The sequence below is a fragment of the Danio aesculapii genome, chromosome 13 (assembly GCF_903798145.1).
Source record: "Danio aesculapii chromosome 13, fDanAes4.1, whole genome shotgun sequence".
NCBI lineage: Eukaryota > Metazoa > Chordata > Actinopteri > Cypriniformes > Danionidae > Danio > Danio aesculapii.
In genome coordinates this window covers 50,803,881-50,826,840 of record NC_079447.1, presented here as the reverse complement: position 1 = coordinate 50,826,840, position 22,960 = coordinate 50,803,881, and the positions used below count along the sequence as shown (strand labels likewise).

At 37.7% G+C, this 22,960-nt stretch overlaps 1 protein-coding gene across 1 annotated transcript in view; it reads left to right on the top strand.

Moving 5' to 3' along the window:
- Positions 1–19,942, top strand: part of LOC130239625 (exportin-5) — a 37,814-nt gene extending 17,872 nt beyond the window's left edge. Inside the window, exons 14-33 of the mRNA XM_056470902.1 lie at positions 264–392; positions 714–829; positions 910–1,065; positions 2,445–2,486; positions 2,571–2,660; positions 3,243–3,442; positions 5,474–5,573; positions 6,227–6,408; positions 8,784–8,884; positions 9,605–9,701; positions 9,796–9,932; positions 12,675–12,772; positions 13,239–13,285; positions 13,409–13,518; positions 13,603–13,662; positions 13,902–14,002; positions 14,091–14,198; positions 16,773–16,910; positions 17,403–17,564; positions 18,668–19,942. Of these exons, the coding sequence (XP_056326877.1) occupies positions 264–392; positions 714–829; positions 910–1,065; positions 2,445–2,486; positions 2,571–2,660; positions 3,243–3,442; positions 5,474–5,573; positions 6,227–6,408; positions 8,784–8,884; positions 9,605–9,701; positions 9,796–9,932; positions 12,675–12,772; positions 13,239–13,285; positions 13,409–13,518; positions 13,603–13,662; positions 13,902–14,002; positions 14,091–14,198; positions 16,773–16,910; positions 17,403–17,564; positions 18,668–18,817 (2,324 nt within the window). The 3' untranslated portion in view covers positions 18,818–19,942. The remainder of the gene's footprint in view (positions 1–263; positions 393–713; positions 830–909; positions 1,066–2,444; positions 2,487–2,570; positions 2,661–3,242; positions 3,443–5,473; positions 5,574–6,226; positions 6,409–8,783; positions 8,885–9,604; positions 9,702–9,795; positions 9,933–12,674; positions 12,773–13,238; positions 13,286–13,408; positions 13,519–13,602; positions 13,663–13,901; positions 14,003–14,090; positions 14,199–16,772; positions 16,911–17,402; positions 17,565–18,667) is intronic.
- Positions 19,943–22,960: the final 3,018 nt, after the last annotated feature.

Sequence of the window (22,960 nt, the reverse complement as noted above, 5' to 3'; positions counted from 1 at the left end):
AGGTGTGTTTGATTAGGGAGAGGTGGAAAATGTGGACTGTTGGTGTGCCTTCAGGAACAGGGTTGGGAAACACTGGGTTAGATTACTGTTTTAATAGTCTTCAAAAGCTTATTTAATGTCACCTTTTGGAAGAAAAAAGATAAATAATGTAAAAAAAAATCCTTATAAATGCTGTCAAATATTATAAATATTCTTTAGATGTTAATTCCAAAGAGAAAACCCACATCTAAAACTTAACGTGCCATGTTCTGGTTCTCCCACAGCTTTCAGGGCTCAGCAGGGGGAAGCGGTTCGCCTGACTTGTAAAATAGTCCCTTTTGAAGCCTTTCAAATTGCAAGGGACTGGATGCAGTATCAGATCAGCACACCTATAGATGCTGGAAAAACAACATGTGAGTTCTGTTACTTCACTCTCGTATAGCAGATGCTCTTTAACCTCCAAATGCATGCGCAGCTGTTGTAAATACGCTTTTGCCTACTGTTTATTATTTATTTTATCTATTTATTTCCAATCCTTGTTGTGTCGTATTAGAAACATTAATATTTTAAAATTAGCATGAACCGGATATTTTTTAAACTTTTAATTCAATATGTTGATGTACTTCCAATTGAAGTGGAATATTGAGTAGACTTTAATGCGTATAATACATCCCTACTCTTTAATTCTGAATATTTAATTGACTTAATTAACTTGCAACGTTCATCTGTTAAAGCCAAGACAGAGAAGGGTCTCTGCTCTCCTCTGTCCCCTTCGGTGGTTCAGTGGGAAGCCATGACGTTCTTCTCTGAAAGTGTGTTTGGGCAGCTCTTCAAAATCCTCGAAAAAGAGGTGAGATCAAGCGTTTTCATGTAATGCTGCAGCAGTGAGGGATCATGTCACCGAGACTCCTCTTCTTTTCTCTCCTCTAGAAACTCCCCATAGACGAGGGCATGGCGCTGCTGCAGATGGTGGTGAATTACGAGACTGGAGATCCTCTCATTCTGTCCTGCGTGCTCACCATCATCTCCACACTCTTCCCCTTCCTCACACATCGGCCTCATTTCCTCCCTCAAGTACTCTTTAAGGTGAGCTTTACTTTCAGACGTATCTTAAATGTCAGGTCTGCTCACATTGACTGCCGCTCACTATAAATCAGTGCTTGAAGTCTAATAGGAATCCAGTTTATATAAATCAAATCATCATAGAGAGAAAGCCACGCCCTCTATTGACCATCTCTCTCATTTGCATAGTCGTTAGCCGTGTTTTTAAATCTGCCACTATGCTGACACACAGGCATTTGTAGCTCCGCCCTCTTTTGAAAAGAGCACAGTCTCATTTGCATTTAAAGCGACAGTCACCAAAACGCCACAGTTAGGATCAAAGTCTAAAAGGGGCAGTTTCAGAGAGTTATAAACATTATATGTGTGGTATTATGAGCTGAAACTTCACACACACACACTCTAGGGACATCAGAGGCTAATTTTACATCATAAAATAAGTATAATGCCACAAAGCCAAGAAGAAGAGCAGATTCTACCCTGTGCCCTGTAGTTTTTTACGAGTCTAAAGCACGAGCGGTTTTGCTTTCTTGCTTGTGCTCGAGTGCGCATCTATATTTGAAATAAACTTCTTGAGCTGATGATAATAACCTGCACTTCATTATTGACGTGCTTTTAAACCTGATCCTGTCAGAAACAGATAAACGCGAGAGTGACGCGCGAAAAAACAAAAGAAAAGCCGGAAAAAACAAAGGAGCACATTATATTTTCAGCAAACGTGAACAAACTGCCATGTTTAACTCGCCTTTTGGACTATTATGAACTCAGAATGAGGGAATGACTCTCTAACAGAGGTTACATGTGCTGCTGAAGATTACAGACACAGATGAGAGGTTTGCTCTGACTGTGGGCTATATTTTGTGTTGTTTTTGAACCCAAATAAGGACTAAATGTCTGCTGTGTGTAGTTTTTCTGTAATTGATAACATATCAGAGACTGTGAGGGTCTGTGTGTGTTCATATATGCTGCATTTATTTATTTATTTAATATAATCGCAGACGTTACTGTAGGCTATTTAGTTATAATTAAATCCTGATCATAGTAAAGTTAGTAATGAACATTTATAATCAAGTATTTATGTGTGTAAAGCGTCTGTTTTGTGAGAAGAGCTTCTCATATGATATGCAAGCGACCCGTACAGCTTTACTTTGACATTTTCTTGAGCGAGAATGACGTTGACTGAAACTTTGTCGTACAGCACGCCCACCGAAAGAGTACCATTAGTACACTTTTAGCAGTGGAAACGCAAGCCTAATAAAGGTGGCCCGTACCGACCCGTACTGTACCACTCAGTAGAAAAGGGCCATTATAGGTCCCCTTTAAATCTTTATAGTGCTATTATTTAATTTTCTTTATTAAAGTCTGTAACATGCCTAAAATGCACTATTTTCTTTTCCCTTTCAAAGATATTTTCTGCAATCACATTCGAGTTGGTTGATGAACGCAAGGTAAGGAGCTCATACTTGTGAACATATCTGCATATCGTCCTGTAATCGGAGCCTCTTGCAGATGTTCGGTGTTTTTATGTTCAGGCTCTTCGAACGCGAGCGGTGAAGAACGTCAGAAGACACGCCTGCTCCGCCATCATCAGGATCTGTCGCGATTATTCAGACTTTATGCTGGTATGTTAATTCATGCAGGTCCAAAAAAAATTCCTCAAATCTTTACAACCTAAACGCACGTTACTTCACTTCAGTGGGACTGTTCACTCAATCATTTACTCACCTTTTACTCGTTTCAAACCTTCATGAGTTCACGGTGGCTCAGCGGGTAGCACTGTTGCCCCACAGCAAATGGGTCGTTGGTTCAAACACTAGCTGAGCCAGTCGACACTCTCTGTGCGGAGTTTGCAAGTTCTCCCCGTGTTCGTATGGGTTTCCCCGGGTACTCCAGTTTCCTCCCACACCTAAAAAACATGCAACAAAGTTAAAGTCACAAGCACCTACTATAAACAAACTGGCGCAGTTAGCGGGCTACTCTTGGGAGGTTATCAAGAACTACCTGATCTCGTATCCCTCCTAATGCTTATTGACCAGGCGGGAGCCTTGGCTCATCTATCTCCAAGCTCAGGGTTGTTTCCCGGGACAGCATGCCAAACCAGCTAAAATAGCCAAGCATTATCTAAGTGTGAACTCTTGAATATAATTGTTTTAGCTTGCTCTTTTGATGCCGATGCTTACATTTTTTTTTTCATGCATTGTTAGCCGTGCTTCGACCTGATGTATGAGCAGGTGAAGAGGCTGTTCTCCAATGAGCTGCTGCTGACTCAGCTGGAGAAATGTGCTCTCATAGAGGCCCTGATACTGATCAGCAATCAGTTTAAAGACTATAAGAAGCAGAAAGCCTTCCTGGAGGAGCTGATGGCGCCGGTCACTGCGCAGTGGCTGTCGGAGGAGATGAGGAGGTATTTGTGTGGATGTTACATTTACATTTTGCCTAGGGGTTTCCAAACTTTTTAACTCAGGACCCCCAAAATAACATTTCCAGTGACTCGTGACCCCCGTTATCCTCAGAGGTGGTTATAAACATACAAACATTGCACACAACGGTCCACACACACCAATAGCTTGCTTTTAGATGGCTTTTTATTTGCATGTTGTTGGTAAATACTTTTTATCTTCTGATTTTTTTAATCTTCTGTAGGTTATGGATAAATATATGGTCATTCTAACAGTTTATTAAAATATGATATTTTTGGAAATCACCAAGCGCCCCCCCCCCCCCCAACTTTGGGGACCACTGATGTAGCAGACACTTTTGTCTAAAGCGACTTACAGTTGAGGAGGCATTCAGCGATTCAACAAGTAGAGGCAATACACACAAGAAGAGCTGATTAGACAAAGCAACTGTTAGTGCTCTGGGAATTAAGTGCTAGAGTAAGGGCGAGAGTTTTTTTTTAGAGAGAGAGAGAGAGAGAGAGAGAGTGTGTGTGTGTGTGTTTCAACAGGTGAACCCCACTCACCTGCTCATAAATGCTAGGGCTGGGCGGTATATCGAGTTCTGGGGATATATCGATATGATTCCCCAACGCGATGCAGGATTATCCAATATCGATATGGTTTGAGGCCACACGTGTGCATTCTGCGAGAAATCCACGCAAGGTCCCCTTGTACAGCTGAGCACATGCGCAAATGAATGATTCACTCCCTGAGTCGTACAAAAGATTTGTTCAAAATGAACGAAGCGTTCAAGAACGACCCACGCGACATGGAGGAACATGCAGTGTCGGTGTTGTATCAAAATCCGACTCCCCCGTCGTGTGCACGCACATCACACAGCGCCTGCAGCCGTCACAGCGGTTTATAAGAAACCTTTTATCGATCATTTCTTCCGCAATTGACAGCAAGAACGAAGCATAGAAGCCTTGCCAATTTGACAAGCAACACGTGAATGTGTTAAAACAATTAAAAACGCCAAAATGGGTGGAATTTATACTGCATTTTGAAAGTGAAACCACCTCATATTCACTGATTATAAGCTCAGCTATGCATTCTGGTCTGTTATTGCATATTGACTTCAATTCTGATTATATTCTAATCATTTTATTTATTTATTCTGTTGTACTTTGATGGACATTTTTAAAAAGGTACCACCAGGAAGAGTTTTACATTTTTTTTTATCAAAAATAGAACTGAAAAATCATATTTAACTTTGAATAATTTTTTTGTAAATTTTATATATTAATATTTTATATATTTGTCTAAGTAAATTTGTTTAATATAATACGAATTTGTTTTTATCATGTAATATTTTAATGTATATCCATTTGGCCACGAAATAGCCATAAGTTGCTGATGTGGCAATAAATATGTAATAAATAATAATTTATTTATTCTGTTTAATTGATCTTATTTATTTTAGCTCCTTAACTGTAGGACGGGATTTGATTTGTGTGTGTGCCTCATGTACAAACGGTTAGGGGTTTAAACAATAATTAAAACTAAACAAAAATTAAAATAAAAAAACATGCATTTGTCTACTGAACATTTCTTTTTCTATTTTAATATCTCTCTGTTAGCTATTTTATCAACAAATAACAATATAAGAATGATAATTATAATGGGGATAATAACAGAGAGGGAAACCCCAGTGTTTGAGTTATATTTTGCTCTAAAACTGTTTAATAACGTATTAATAAAGACTTTAACTCTTAAAGTAACCATTTATGGGAAAATACCGGATATATACCGTATACTGTCATTCCTCCTAAAAATACCGGGATACCATTTTTTGCCCATATCGCCCAGCCCTAATAAATGCTGTGTTTTTTGTGCTGATTGTAAGTAGGAGGTGCAAATCTGCTGCGAGTGTCAGAGATGAAAGAGTGTGTTTTCTACAGGTGGTTTGTCACGCCCACTCACCAGTGTGAGGCAGTTTGTTGATTGAACATGATGATCTGTGTGATAACGATGTGGTAATCTGTCTGTGTTTGCAGTGTGTTATGGGACCCTGCTACTTTCTTGGCGTTTGTCGGTGCTGATCAGGAGATCGGTGATTCTGACACCGACGACCAGATGGGGATCAACAGGTCACGGGTAGGTGTGACATGGAGCTTATTTTTTTGTGATATGGCTGAAGGCTGATTTTGACCAAAGACGTCACTTCTGCTACACTCACCTCCATATTTGAGTGATCTCGTCAAACTCACAACCACAGCACATCTAAATGAGACTAAAGTGCGCTCTTTACATCACTAGGCAGTGATTGAATCAGCTGGGTGTTGTGTGAGAGTGTCACTGTAGATATTGGTATAATATTTTAATATTTAATAATATTGTGATATTCAAGATTTGAGTCGTACAGCACCGGATAACTCGAAACGGCAACCACTAGTCTCTTCTCCGTCTTCAAAACTCTCCATAGTCATCTTGACAACACAAACACTGCTGTCACCTCGACGGAAACCCCGCCTCTGCTTTCATTTGATTGGAGAATGAAAAAGAGGCGACTGACATAACGCGCTGTTTCTGCTCAAAGTTTTTAACGGTGAAAACACGAGGCCCACAGGGCTCATAAGCAGCGCACATAACGTTCGCTGTTAGTAAACCATTCAAAAAAGGCACCTCTCAACGCAAAGAGCGCGTTTGGTGTGATCAGCCACGAAGTCTCCCCAGTAGATCTTGTAAATGGGCTCTTTTTTTCTCTGTTTAATAGATGTGTATATTAATGGTAGTGTCTTTTATGGCAGATTAGTTTTTGTGTGCACACCATTCTCGGGGTGGTGAAGCGTGCTCGCTGGCCTGCTGATGCTGACCAGGCCAAAGCTGGAGGTTTTGTGGTCCGCACTGCCTCTGATGGGACCCCCGTCTACAAAAACCCCTGTGCGGAGCCCCTGCAGGCCCTGCTGCCCAACCTTCTGGCCCTCATCAGGTACTTCATAGCAATATAGATTCCAAAATATGAAGTTTGGGGTGACAATTGTCCAGTGTTTTGAAGGATAGTTTAGAGTTTGTGTAGTCCAATAAAGGAATATATCAGTTCTTGAGGAAATTAATGTTTGTATATAGTGTAATTTTATCTAACAGACTGTCCTTGAGGTCGTTATATTTATTCAATATATTAAATTACATCATATCTGAACAAGCTGAGTCAACAAACTTGTTAACGTTTACAGCAGACAGTCTTTCTAGCTAACCTAAATCAGTATTTAGTCTAAAGCCTGTTCCACAACGCGAGCGTGAGCAGTGCGTATTTTTTTCAGCGTCCATCTTAACAGATTAGTGCTTTCATACCGCACACAGAAGCAGCGCATGAGCATTTCTGAAGCAGAAGTGCTGCGATAGTTTCGGCACCGGGTCTATTTTTGCCACACTGCTCACGCTCAATTAAAGTGACAGTGCATTGATAATGACAAAAAAACACATTAAATGACAGTAAAAAGTAGCATTTTTACCTAATAAATGAATCGATAATATCCACTGACCTATTTATAGTCAATCAAATGAACTTAAACGATTAAAACCGGCAACAAATATTTGGGCCCAAACTAAAAAATGAAACTTAAAACAATTTTAGTATCAGTTTTGCTTGCGTTGCAACACTAGTTTGAGCATGTATAAACATCATTATAACTGTATTGTATAAATATTATTGTAACTATAGACCTACATCATCCTGACAATCAAAAACAAAATGGCGATTGTCTTCTAATTGTCTGAGTGCACCTGAAAAGACATGAATGTCATTCCTCAGGGCGTGAGAAGCAGACAGTTCTATAGGATCTATATCATTTGTAAAATATAGAGTTGCAGGTTAAGGAAACGGCATAGGAGGAAGTTGCCACGGGCCTTGGTGCAGATGAAAAGTAAAAAAAGTGTATTTAGATAGATAGGTAACAAGATAGAATAGACCGAGATAGGTTGATCTGTGCAGCAGCTTGCGATGAACTAAGGCAAACGCGTGCACGCTGCTTCTGCTCTCTATACGTGCTGCTCACATCCTGCTTGTGCTTGCGGTGTGAAACAGGCGGAACACTTGTAAATGTATTTCTTCCACATATTAAAGGTGCAGGATGTAAGTTTGACACCCAGTGGTTGAACTAGGTATTGCACTCCCAAGATCAAAACAAACGCAAGCGCAGGTTGCCAGATTGAAGACAGGAGCGAGTGATTTAAATCATGTTCTAAATAAAAGGAAGTGCACCCGATAGAAGGAATATTTACCATATTAAAAGCAGTATTTTTTGTCCAAAGCAACACCTCGAATTGATATATTAGAAACGGCTTCTATTTCTCACAGGTGAACAACAGAAAACTGACTTCAATGTTAAATGCTAATAATGTGAGTTTGAATGCTATATTACATGACATTTATTGCCATATTACTGAAAGTTGCAGCAGATTATTTACCTCAGATCTGGAAAATAAAATAAAATTGCTGAAATTGAGCTTTAGAACTGTAAAATAATAAAAACCAACACATATCAGTGATTCAGCATCTACATTTAATGTTAGAGAGGTTTAATATGTATTAATTAGATTATAAACCTTAGCATTTTGTTGAGTGCAGTGAGTGCACTATTCTGTGCTTCTGAATGTATTCTGGCTGTATTTACATTTCTGTCGTGTTTTGTCTGGTGCAAACAGCCAAATTGTTCATCACTGCAAATCTCATCATGCAGCGTGTTGTTAGGACACGGGGTTACAATCTAACCGGCTCATCTAATGTTTACGCTCGTAATATTTCTATTATTTGCTAATTAATAACCTCATGTGGAACTCTGAATCTGCGTCTCATTTCAGAGTCTGTTACTGTCCACTGGAGGTCGCATTTTGTTCACGGACACATGCTTTGAGAGCCTTTCTGAATGAATGAATGAATGAATGAATGAATGAATGAATGAATGAATGAATGAATGAAATACACAGTTTTCCACTAAGGCAACCCTGGGTGCTGAAATTGGCTAAACTGGCATTGGGCAGGTTAAAATTACCAAAACAAAGCCAGATGTTCGGCACGTAACACATTTTCCAAGCAGAATATCTGACTTCAGCATTGTTTTTCAGATGAACAACTATGTTCACTTAGCATGTTTATTAAATATCTGGCAACATATTATGGTATTTTTATGCTTTAGATGAGTCAAAAACTTACACACAGCACCTTTAACTTTTCCAAATTAAATCTGCTTTCATAAAACCGAGCGTTAACCAGGCATCACCTTATGTATATGATGGAAATAATGATCAACTAGCATACTGTTAAAGTATTTAAATCACAAAGTCATACATTATTCTGTCTTTCAGAACCAACAACAGCTTGTTCTTGCCGGAGAACATCACCCGGCTCAGCAAGACCTTCGCTAGAGTCTATGACATTACAGACATGGAGAAGAATTGTGTTTTAGGTAGGTTTCTCATTTGTCCTGTCCTGTAACAAACAACTTTGGCTTTCCACCCTTTCCTCAGTGGGCATTACTGGGCCCCTCGCTCCACTGGTTGTAGTCTTACCTCACCAGAAGATCATTTTGGGTTGCCTGTAGATGTCAAAAGTCAAATTTAGCTTTATTAATTCTGTTACATGTGTAGATATATGTTCTGATCCATACTTGCCAACATTCAGATCTAAATCTGAATTCCGGGAGTTTTCCGGTAGACAGAACAATATGGGAGATGGGTTTGAAATACGGGAGACTCCCGAAAAACAGGAGTGTTGGCAAGCATGTTCTGATCTTTAATGAACTGCCAACTTATCCAGCATATGCTTTACGCAGCGGATGCCCTTTCAGCTGCAACCCAGTTCTGGGAAACACCCATACACTCACATTCACACACTACGGCCAATTTAGTTCACCTATAGTGCATGTGATTGGACTGTGGGGGAAACTGGAGCACCTGGAGGAAACCAACACAGGGAGAACATGCAAACTCCACACAGAAATGCCAACTGGCCCAGCCAGGGCTTGAACCAGCAACTTTCTTGCTGTGAGGCGACAGTGCTAACCACTGAGCCACCGTGTTTATTTTTTAACGGTAAAATTCTGAAAACTGCCGCAGCGTGATATCTACCTTAAATTTTGTGTTTTCTTACAGTGCTGTCCTAAAGAAATGACTTCTGTTTCCTACAGGAATCTCTCAGCCGGTTTTAGACTCCTATGAGACGTCGGTGTACAGAAACGTTGCTGAACGCATGCAAGGCTTCTTCTCCTCACTCTTCGAAAACTGGTCGGAACAATTGATTATGTTATTCGATTACGATTCTGTCATGTAAACTCATTTTCCTGGTCCTGTTAACACTTCTCTTTTTACCCATGTTTAGTTACCATGTTCTGGGTAATATGGGTCCCTGCTTGCAGCAAGACTTTTATGGTATCGAGGGTTTGGCAGAGCAGATCGTTGGATCCGCCTTCAACCATCTTGACAGCGTTCCTGACCACAGGCTCCGCCCCCTAGTCCATATCCTTTTAAGTACACGTGAACTCAAAACTCACCATTTTGTTTGCTCACATTGATTAGGTCTGAGATATTGGGCGTGGCTTACATAGTTAACCACGCCCCTCCAACTGTCAGATAATACAACAGAAATGGTGAGCAGGAGGAGTCTGTTAGGTTGCAATAACTCTCCCCGAACACTGTTCCCCATCTTTCTGAATGAAATGCCTGCTTTACTACAACTAATCAGCTCGCAGTAGAAAAACACAAGCCACGCCCACTGTTTCCTCATTTAATATTCGGCTTGTCTAGGAACTGCATCTCAATACCAAAAAAAAAATGGTCGCAGCTTCCGGTTCATGCTGACTTATATGTACGAATTACAAAAAAATCTGCAATGCAAGAATTAAAGGGTTAGGGTCAAAAATGAAAAACTCATTACTAGCTCACCCTCATGTCGTCCCAGAGACTTTTTTTAATCTTCGTTCACACAAATCAATGACCCCGAGATGTTTAAAATTCAGAAAAGGTGGAAAAAACATTGTCAGAACATTCCAGGTGTCTTCAGTGGTTCAAGGCAAGGCAAGGCAAGTTTATTTATATAGCACATTTCATACACAGTGACAATTCAAAGTGCTTTACATAAACAGCAATAAAAGAAACAAGTATAAGAGAAATAAAAACAAATAATAAAAATGGTAAAAATAGAAATAAAATAAAGAGAAAAACATAGTAGTTCGATCTGTCGGCCGTAGCACAGTGCTCATTCAGTAAATGGGGTGCACAGCTAAACAGATGTGTTTTCAGTCTTGATTTGAATGTGCCTAATGTTGGAGCACATCTGATCATTTCAGCAGCGAGGGGCGCTGTTAGTAGCTGAAAGCCGATTCACCCTGCTTTGACTGAACTCTTGGGATTTCTAATCTATTTGATCCTAAAGATCTGAGTGATCTGTTTGGTTTGTATTCAGTGAGCATATCTGTAATGTATTGAGGTCCTAGGCCATTTAGTGATTTATAGACCAGTAATAATACTTTAAAATCTATTCTGAATATAACTGGGAGCCAGTGTAAAGACCTGAGGACAGGTGTGATATGCTCTGATTTCCTGGTTCTGGTCAGAATTCTGGCCGCAGCGTTCTGGATGAGCTGCAACTGTCTGACTGTCTTTTTGGGAAGGCCAGTGAGGAGGCCGTTACAGTAATCCACCCTGCTGCTGATAAAAGCATGAACAAGTTTCACTAAGTCTTCACTGGAAACAAAGCTTCTAATTCTTGCAATGTTTTTGAGATGATAGTATGCTGATTTACTAACTGCTTTGATATGACTATTAAAACTCAGATCTGACTCCAGAGTCACACCAAGATTCTTGACCTTATTTTTTGTTGTTTGACCCTTAGAGCCAAGGTACGCATTCACCTTGAGAACCTCATCTCTGTTCTCAAACGCAATTACTTCAGTTTTCTCCTTGTTTAACTGAAGAAAGTTTTGGCACATCCAATTGTTAATTTCATCAATGCATTGGCAGAGGGTGTCAATGGGGCTGTAGTCATTAGGCAGTAAGGCTAGGTAGATCTGTGTCATCAGCATAGCTGTGGTAGGAGATTTGGTTTTTTCTCATTATTTGGCTCAGAGGGAGCATATAAAGGTTGAACAGGAGTGGTGCCAGACTGTAATTATACAGAGCCTCAAGAACACTATTGAGCCAAATGAACTATAAAATGGCTTTTAAAATTGGTTTGCCTTTAGTAGGTGTTCAGTCATGTTCAGCCAGGGTGAACCAAGTAATTTTTAAAAGTTTTTGCACACACAAATGTTCTTGGAGCTTCATGTGATTACAGCTGAACTACTGAAGTCACATGGTCTGTTTTGACAATGTTTTTGGTTCCTTTTCTGGACCTTGCTGTCTATGGAGGAGTAGGGAGTTCTCAGATTTCAGGGGATTGGAACACCACATTAAGGTGAGCAATTAATAACAAAATTTCCATTTTAGGGTGAACTAGCCCTTAAATTCAGGCTTTGTCCATCAGTAGGACCCACAGATTTTTTTGAGCCAGTCGTTTAATCTATTTATTTACTCATGTAATGTGTAAATATATTCAGTTTTTGTTCATTTCAGTAGTATTGCTGAATTATCTGCAAAAGTTTAGATGATTTATGCATAATACGATTTGTACCCTGCTGAAAACACAGCTTAAACCAACCTAGGCTGGTTAGCTGGTCGACCAGTCTGGTTTTAGAGGGGTTCTGGCTATTTCCAGGCTGGTTTTTAACCTGGTCTTAGCTGGTCAGGCTGGGAAATGATCAGCAATATCCAGCTTGACCAGCCTGGTTGAAGCTGGATATAGCTGGTTTTGGCTGGGCTCCCATCCTGGCTAGGCTGGTGAAGCTGGTCATCTACCACCATGACCAGCTAAGACCAGGCAATAACTCCTCTAAAACCAGGCAGGTCGACCAGCTAACCAGCCTAGGCTGTTTTTTCAGCAGGCTACAGTAATATTTCATACATCTTTCTGTGGAGAGAACTGCTGTAGTTCCTTAAACTTTAAATGTTAGGAAGATAAGTTTCCTTTTACCCTCAAAAACATTCTGCATAAATCCACAGACTTTTCTGTGCAGAAATAGCAAACAGGTTCTGTCTGGGTCTAACCATCAGCCTTTATTTCACTTACCTTGGATGCTTCTGTAAGGGCCATCAGTCCTTATTTGAATGATGTGCTATGATGGAGTGCAGTTTGCTTTTGTTGTTCTCCTTAATGTTCTGCACGTGTCTTCATGAAGCAGCTGGTCATCTCCTGTCCTCATGAGTACTATGACAGACTCCTCTGTCCTTTGCTGGGTCCATTATTTTCATACCTACTGCAGGTAAACTGAATAGCACAATAGGATCTGTTAACAAACCAGAATTTATATATGTGTATGTGTGTGTATATATATATATATATATATATATATATATATATATATATATATATATATATATATATATATATATATATATATATATATATATATATATATATATAGAATTGAGGATTCAATTATTTGTCAAATCGGCCTTAATTTTAGTAAATGAATGAAAACTTTAATTCTTCACTGTTTACTAATAGTTATAGCATCAACTGAACATGTATGATATGTAAAATAGTTTACATTGAAATTTCCAGGATTAAGATGTCCATGACAGTTTAATATAATCAAGGGGTCAGCAAAAACAAATGTGTCTGATTATCAAAATCCACCAGATAATACTGAGATGTTTTCAACATTGCTCACCGCTATATGAATATTACACACATTGCTAATGTTGTTTTCCCTTCATTGGAAACAGAGACTGAACTTTCGGTGGCAGATCATCAACCAACGGACCAGTCTGTGGTAAGATAATGGTGTTTGATAATGTTTTTAATGTTTGTGTTATATATTATTATTTATTTTTATTTTTTATTATTATTTTAAATCTAATAAATATATTCTAACAGAGTAATGCTATATTTGTAGTGCTCATGAGGAGGAGGAGGAGGAGGCCTATGAGGAGAACCATGTGACCCAGGAGATGGTGGAGGAGCAGCTGCTGCGGCAGGTCACGCGAGAGGTCATGGAGCTTCTGAGTGAGTTTCTCTTATGCGTCTGAAGCCTTCCTGAAGCTTTAAATACAAAAGAATCTAAACTTCTGTGCGAACATGTACTTCCAGGTGTGACATGCATTACAAGAAAATGTCCAGAGTTAAACGCAAACAAAGAGGAAGCAGATGGTGAGTTGATGACCCTGTATTATCCTGTGGGTTACTGAAATAAAAGCAACTGTTAACTCTAGCAGGGTGGTAAAATGAGTCTATTTCCAAAAAAAACAGTGTAGTGTTCCTTTAAGCGTTCCACTTAAAGAAAAAGCAATACTAGGAAAATGCAACCAGGCACTAGCTCCGCCCATGCGCTTCGTGGCATAATAATAAAACACAACACCATGCTCATATTTGCTCCCTCTTCTGTCTAGGAGATGAGGAGATGGTGTCGATGGACTCCTCACAGGGGAATCAGGTCAACACACCTTCAGATGAGCTCTCAGATCTGGGCAAGTGCCTTCTCCAAAGTGAGGTAATTCTTGGACATTGTGAGCTTCATCATTGGGCAAAGCTAATTGTTGTCTGAGAGTCATTTTATTCTATTATCTCTTTCTTTTCAGGATATTTACATGACTGTCCTGACTATATGTTTTAACTGCCTGTCGTGGAAGGACACTGTAAACTGTCAGCGCACTGCTAGTGTGCTCTGCTGGACGCTGCTGAAACAGGTGATGATCCTTTTTTGGTGATTTGTCTTTAGTAATATATTCGAACACTGGTAATTCTGCACATGTCTGTCTGATGATGCATGCGGGCTGATTTATGTTTGAATTCTCTACCAAGATATACTGCTTTTCAGATGTTTGGGATCTATACTTTTTTTTTCATTTTGCTCACCATTTAAAATCAAAATCAATTGCTCACCATTCAATCAGAAATACTTTAAAAACATTTTAAAATACACTCACAAAAAATGTAATTAAACTCACACACTTTAATTAAACTCACACTCACAAAAACATTCAATTAAAATATATATACAATTTAGGTCCCGCTTTATTTTAAAGGTGTGCTTGTTACAGTTTTACTAACTTTAGAGGAATAATAATTATTCTTTTTAATTATACATTTTTAATTGAATTACCACAATAAATTATATTTTAATTATATTTATAATGATAAATATGATATTCTTCTATTGAAAATAATTGTATTAATATTTATTTATTTTTTTAAATTCCCGTCATTGCTTAATGTACTTAATATATGGTCAAGGTTAGTATGTGGGTTTGGTTTAGAGTAATTTATGCATAATTAATTTAATAAATATATCCGATAAATACACAGAATGTGTAACAAAGACACCTTAAACTAAAGTGTTGTCACAATTCATACCTCTAATTCAAAGTTATATATGTTCAGTGCCATATATATAGTTATATATGTTCAGCCTCCAGAAATCCTTCTAATGTGTTGATTTTCTGCTCAAGAAACATTTCTGGTTGTAGTCAGTGCTGAAAATAATTGTTGGTTAATGTTTACCATGTAGAAATATATGTTCAAAAGATACCATTTTATTTAAAAAATGTTTTTTTGTGTGCATTAATTGATCAAAATTGACAGTAAAGAGATTTATAAGTTGCAAAACATTTCATTTTAAATATTCATCAAGGAATCCTGAAAAGTAAAATCAGTTTCCACAACAAAAATTAAGCAAAAGATATTTTTTATAATAATAAGAACCGTTCTCAATGAGCACCAATAAATATGTATCGTGATAGAGCAGTTAGGGCTGCACGATATTGGAAAAACTGACTATACCATATATATATATATATATGATGAAGACTATAGTGTTATTTTACACTTAATTAAATTTGTTTATCGTTCTGAAAATTGCTAAACGTCCAGAAAATCATTAAGCGCTTTATTTGTACAGTATCTTTGCTCTACTGTATTTCTGAATGTTTGTGATTGGTTTATTACATTTTATGTATATATATATACAAAAATACAATTAATCCTTAAAGTTAGAAACATTATTTCTTATGCCTGAATATTTTAAACGGACTTAAATGATAAATGTTTTAATAACCTTATGGTTAAACGTTGCAAGAACTCCACAAATCATGAGTGTTTTCAAATGTGTCTACTGGTTAATTATGATACTGGCTTAACGTTGCAGATCCTGCAATGTGACTTGCGTTTGCGTATATTGAGATATCGATGCTGAAATGATATATTGTGCAGCCCTTAGAGCAGCAAATCATTATACCATATTGGACTGATTTCTGGAGGACCGTGTGAACACTCAAGCTTCATTAGCTTTGAGTCACAGGAATGAATTACATTTTGATATATTCCTGCATAGAAAACAAATATATTCAATTGTAATAATATTTTTATTGTATTTTGATCAAAGGAAGCCTTGCTGAGCGGAAGAGACTTCTTTCAGAGACATTATAAACAGCAGATATAGATGCACCGATATGGACATTTCAGCTAATAAGAGTAACCGATAACTAAGCCCACAGGAAATCTGTGCATGCAGATATTTAGCCCATCATTAATTCTGTTTATTTACTTGTATAAATGTGTGTAATTTAATATTTATTGAGTTTTTAATTTAATTTCAGTAATAGTATTGACAAATGTTAAAATGTTCATATGATTTATTTACAATACAGATATTATATGAGAGACTTGCTGTCTTGACCAAATAATGTGGATCTAATTGGATTGGCATTGTAAACATTTAATAAAAGTTAAAAAGGTATTACTTTTTAATATATGAAGTTTTTAATTATTATTCCGCATAAATCTGCATATTTTTAACCAAATTTTGCGCAGAAATAGCAAAAAATGTCCACCGATTCTGTCTGGCCCTACTGATAACTCCTTTATAATTAATAATATACATTTTTCTGATATTTGTTTTTCTGCATGAACAAAAAGGTTTGTTTTAAAACCTTAACTTCAGAAAAAGTGAGCTTTATTATTGAACTGTGCATTTCTATGGCCAACTTTCTATTATATCAATAAAATCTGCATTCTTTTAATGACTGGGCTTGACATTAACGTAACAAGCACTGCTACTCCCAGAAAATGGGATAAATCAGCCTTACTGATATCAGCCAATAAAATTAAATCAATGTCTATAAGCTAATATAAACATTTTTTGGTTTTAAGATGTCAACCTAATTATGAAATCAGACCAACAGCGATATTATTAAAAATAGCGGCTGATATCATTATGGCCGCTGTTCTTTAACAGCAGTGTTTGTGTCTGAATATTTGTGCAGGTTCTGGGTGGGAATCTGCTCCCGGAGGCTGTGACGTGGCTCTACTCAAGCGTCCTGAAGGGTCTGCAGATGCATGGCCAACATGAAGGCTGTAACACCGCACTCACTCAACTGGCCTTGCTCATCTACGAGTCTCTAGTACGTCACACATGATCATTCATGAGTGCCTCTAGCTAAAGCTGAAGTCAACACATTTCTAATCATAATAGTTTTAATAACTCATCTCTAATAACTGATTTATTTCATCTTTGTCATGATGACAGTAAATAATATTAGACTAGATATTCTTCAAGATACTAGTATTCAGCTTAAAGTGACATTTAAAGTCTTAATTAAGGTAAAGTTAGGGTAATTAGGCAAGTTATTGTAAAACGGTGGTTTGTTCTGTAGACAATCCAAAACAAATATTGCTTTATAGGGGCTAATAATATTGACCTTAAAATGGTCTTTAAAAACTGCTTTTATTCTAGTAGAAATGAAACAAATAAGACTTTCTCCAGAAGAAAAAATATTATAGGAAAAACTGATTTTTTTTTTGTTGCATTTAATATAACTTGACAAATGTTTGATAAAGAAAATATATTTTACAGGAGGGCTTGACTGAGAGATTTTGATTGTGTTTGTGTACAGAGGCCTCGCTACGCAGAGCTGCGCTTGATCATGAATCAGATCCCTGATATCCAGGCCGAGGCTCTGGAGCAGTTTGACCAAAAGATCCAGCCCGGAGTGACAAAGCTCGGAGAGAAGAAGAAGAGAGAGCAGTTTAAGAGACTCATCGCAGGCACTGTTGGGGTACACAGCTTTACTTATTCTTTTCCCCCCAAAAATGCAGGGTTTCACACGATTCATTTGATTAAAGAGAACCCATCATGCTGAAATCAGTTTTATAAGAGGTTTAAACACAGTTGTGGAAACGGTCCAACTTTTTATAGTAAAGTGATATTATTTATAATCGATATTGTGATAAAAGCAGTCTGCAGAAAAACTTTGATTGACATTCGCCATTTGTACGTGTCATCAGAAGAGGGAAAAATCCTCCTTTTTTTTCCCTTTGTTCATGTATAGCTATCCAATCTGGCCTTTAATACCAACAATCCCAATCTGAATAAAACCTTTTATTTAACACATGCATGTAATTACTTCCCCTACAGTAACATTTGTTTATAAGTTCTCCATTTATTTATTGCTGAAGATACGGACCTGAACTAGATTTTATTTAATTATAGATGTATTATTAAATAAATTTTTTTAACAGTGCAAGTGAAAATCTTTTCTAATTGGGATCTTCGAATAAAATCCTTAGCGTTTAGCCCTGTATAAGTCTAAAATTCCATTCATGAAGCTGCGGTCACACTTGACTTTTCCTCCCATAGACTTCCATTCATACGCACGCAAATGCGTCAGACCGGAAACGCAGGGTCGTGCGTCAAGTTTCGCATGTTGCTGCGGTGCAAAGTTCAAGCTTGGTGAACTCTGACCTGCGAAATCGCATCACTTGACTGCGTGAGACCAATCGAGGATCAAAACAGGACCTCTCTGGACAGAAATTTAAAACATGGAGCAATCGCTTGCTTTTTTAAATGTCTAATCATCTTGTTTAATCCCGCCCCTTTTCGCAGCGCCGCACGCTCGCACACACAAAGCCCAGTGTGACTGTAGCTTAATGGTCCTAAAAATGTCTTGGTCTTAAATTAACTTAGTGAAACCCTGTACATATAGATTCACTGAGAAATGAAAAAAAAAAAGTACAATTCATTTATGCAGAGCACTCTATATACACACACACACACACAATATAACATTCACTTAAGTACATATTTCTAAAAGTGTGTCTTGCTAAATGCGATGTTTCATTCAGTTTAATCGATTGATGCATTTGTGTGTGTGTTTGACAGAAACCCCTTGCACAGCAGTTTAAGAAAGAAGTGCACATCCGAAACCTTCCTTCTCTGTTCAAGAAGCCCAAACCCACAAAAGATTTGCTGGAGAACAATGCGGACGCTTCTCTGATCTCTCTGTTCACTCCGGACCATGACAGATGTTGAGTAAAGCTCTGCTTCAACACAGTTAATGAAGACTTTTGTGTTTCATGTTTAGATGTAAATGCGTTTTCTTTTTTTGTATGTTTTTAGCTTACAGTATTGTTATTTAATGAATTACAAAAAGAACAAAGTCGATGTACAAAATTAATAATGATAATAGCAAATGAGACATCCTATTAACTCTTTCCCCTCCATTACCAATATAAACTCTTCCCTGCCATTGACAAGTTTTTACAGCAGTCCATTTTTTAGATATATTATGGTAAAGGAAGTCCTAACGCATGTCCTGAGTGAGATACAAGACATGTGTCTCCTGGGAGCAAAATAGAAGACGATCAGAGAAAGTGACACGTGTGTGTTACATACTATACACTCACCGGCCACTTTATTAGGTACACCTGTCCAACTGTGTAGACATGATCAAGACGATCTGCTGCAGTTCAAAGTGAGCATCAGAATGTGGAAGAAAGGGGATTTAAGTGACTTTGAACGTGGCATGGTTGTTGGTGCCAGCCGAGCTGCTCTGAGTATTTCAGAAACTGCTGATCTACTGAGATTTTCACGCACAACCATCTCTAGGCTTTACAGAGAATGGTCAGAAAACGAGGCAGTTCTGTTGGCACAAATGCTTTGTTGATGCCAGAGGAGAATGACCAGACTTTTGGGATGTGGTGCTAGTAAGGTGTATCTAATAAAGTGGCCATTAAGTGTATATCTTAAGAATGCACTACTTTTAATGTATTTTTTTATTCTTTTTGAAACTACCTGTCAGATAGTGGGGATACCTTGTGTGTATTGTCTAAATTGACTACCTTTTTGTTATGTTTAGGGCTGTTTTTGCCCCATTGACTTCCATTATAATGACAATTTTTGATTGCAAAGCTTTGACGCCAAATAATCATGTGTACTTGTTTGTTGCTGGCTTTATCTGTTGGGAAGAGGGCCAATTTGTCATTTGTAACTGTTGATCATCAGTTGGCACTGTTAACCCTTTAGATAGGCCTGTGCAAAAAAAAAAGTTTCTGGTTTATAAGGAGTTCTTAGGAATATAACAACTATTTTATACACTAAATTATAGTGTGTGTGCATTTAAACACACTATGTTTTGAAAGCTGATATGCTTATTTAGATTTTGCGCAAAAGTCACACACACATATAATACTCTATATAACTTCATATAAAAGCCAGAAACTATGCTTTTTTTGCACTGCAACTGATGATCAGCAGCAATAATTAGTCAATGGGGCAAAAACAGTCCCCAACATAACCAAAGGATAGTCAATTTGAGTGTATTGTTGAATTTTCCCAAAGCATTTTCCCAAAATGTGTGTCAAAAATACCATTCCATTTGCTGGAACAGAGAAAGCTGTGGCCAATTTAAGACTCAAAATCACCCCCGTGTGGATGAAAACATCCCCAACAGCACACAAGGGTTACGGCTTGGCTCTTTGTTTTGACCACATAATATGCTCATATATTCCAAGTACAAACCACTCAAATTTAGGTGAAAAATCATCAAAAACAATGATGATGATAATAATAAAAACGTTGGTGGGGAAAGAGTTAATTATACAGTGCCATATGGGTTCAGCCTCCAGCACTACATTCCAATAGGGGACGATGGTCTGTTTTTAAATGAATGATGAATTGGACACTAATTGCCATGTGAACATGTCTGTGTACAGATTCTGTATAAAGTGCTGTGGTTTCTACTCTGTTTTTAATAAATGTGTCCCTGGTCAGATTTTCAGCGATTGTATGGACTCTTTCTTCAGTCGTGAAATAAGTAAGATGTGATGGAAGTCAGAGTATTGTCTATGTCAGTGTTTCCCAACCCTGTTCCTGAAGGCACACCAACAGTACACATTTTCAACCTCTCCCTAATCAAACACACCTGAATCAACTCATCAGCACATTAGAAGAGACTCCAACACCTGAAGTTAATGGGTCAGAAAAGGGAGACATCCAAAATATGTACTGTTGGTGTGCCTCCAGGAACAGGGTTGGGAAACACTGGTCTATGTATGTATGCATATTTCCCCATTCTTATTCATTTTTCAGCTTATTCCCTATGTTAAAGTGGAGTTGCCACAGCAGAACTAACCGCCAACTTAACCAGCATTTGTTTTACGCAGCGGATGCCCTTGCAGCTGCAACCCATCACTGGGAAACACCCATACACATTAACACACATTCATTCTTAAGACATTAATATGAAGCTAAAACACCAGGAATTACAATGTACTGAGAGACTAATGTTAAAGAGCTGACCAACAGCAGTATTAAAATGAACACAGTTGAAGTCAGAATTATTAGCCCCCGTTTATTTTATTATTTCTGTTTAACAGAGAGAATATTTTTTTAACACATTTCTAAACATAATAGTTTTAATAACTAATCTCTAATAACTGATTTATTTTATCTTTGCCATGATGACAGTAAATAATATTAGACTAGATATTCTTCAAGACACTTCTATACAGCTTAAAGTGACATTTAAAGGCTTAACTAGGTTAATTAGGTTAACTAGGCAGGTTAGGGTAATTAGGCAACTTATTGTATAACGATGGTTTGTTCTGTAGACTATCGAAAAAAATATATATATATCTTAAAGGGGCTAATAATATTGACCTCAAAATGGTTTGAATAAATTAAAAACTGCTTTCATTCTTGCCGAAATAAAACAAGACTTTCTCCAGAAGAAAAAATATTATCAGACATACTGTGAAAATTTCCTTGCTCTGTTAAACATCATTTAAGAAATATTTTAAAAACTTTAACTGTATATATATATTCAAACCTAACAAAGAACTTGCCGACAAGTATAATGCTAAACCAAATTAAAGAGTACATTGAACATTAACTAGAGAGAATAATAAGCCCTTATTAAAATAAAGTGATGTTATTCTTTTCTATGCGAGTGACAAAACCAGCCATAAGTGTAAAAATAAAGAGATTCATACATCAGCTGAAACAATAAGCTTTCTATTAATGTATGTTGGGATCAATATTTAGTCACGTCACAAATATCTAAAGGAATTTAAAGGCTCAAAAACAAAAAAACCAAACACTAAGAAAAATCATGTTTAGCAATGCAAATGTGTGCTCTTATCAAAGTTTTGCTATATTTACAGTACACAATGTCTTCAGGGGAAATTATTTTTACTTCATATTCTGATGTTTTTTGACAATAAACTGGACCCAAACCATGTATTTATTTTTGGATAAGTAATTCCATGGTCAACGTGTGGATGTCAGCTAGACGTCAAGGCTTTGACATCAAATCGATTGGCATTTTTGACATGTTTTTGGATGTCGTTTTGACATAAAGGGTCCCCCTGGGATGAGTAATGTTGGAACTACACTCACCAGCCACTTTATTAGGTACACCTTACTAGTACTGGGTTGGACGCGCTTTTACCTTCAGAACTGCCTTAATCCTTAATGGCGTAGATTCAACAAGATACTGGAAATATTCCTCAGAGATTTTGCTCCATATTGACATGACAGCATCACGCAGTTGCTGCAGATTTGTCGGCTGTACATCCATGATGCCAATCTCCCGTTCCACCACATCCCAAAGGTGCTCTACTGGATTGAGATCTGGTGACTGTGGAGGCCATTTGAGTACAGTGAACTCATTGTCATGTTCAAGAAACCAGTCTGAGATGATTCACGCTTTATGACATGGTGTGTTATCCTGCTGGAAGTAGCCATCAGAAGATGAGTACACTGAGGCAATAAAGGGATGGACATGGTCAGCAACAATAGGTAGGCTGTGGCGTTGACACAATGTTCAATTGGTACACCACAGAACTTCCGCTCACTGGATATTTTCTCTTTTTCAGACCATTCTCTGTAAACCCTAGAGATGGTTGTGCGTGAAAATACCAGTAGATCAGCAGTTTCTGAAATACTCAGACCAGCCCTACATTGACCATGTCTACATGCCTAAATGAATTGCTGCAATGTGATTGGCTGATTAGAAATTTGTGTTAACGAGCAGTTTGACAGGTGTACCTAATAAAGTGGCTGGCGAGTGTATATCAACCTATTTTCGGTTACAGTGATGACATTAAATGCTAGATCAGGTTACCACTTCTCTACACTTCCTTTTGTCTAAAATACTCTATACGTGACATTAAT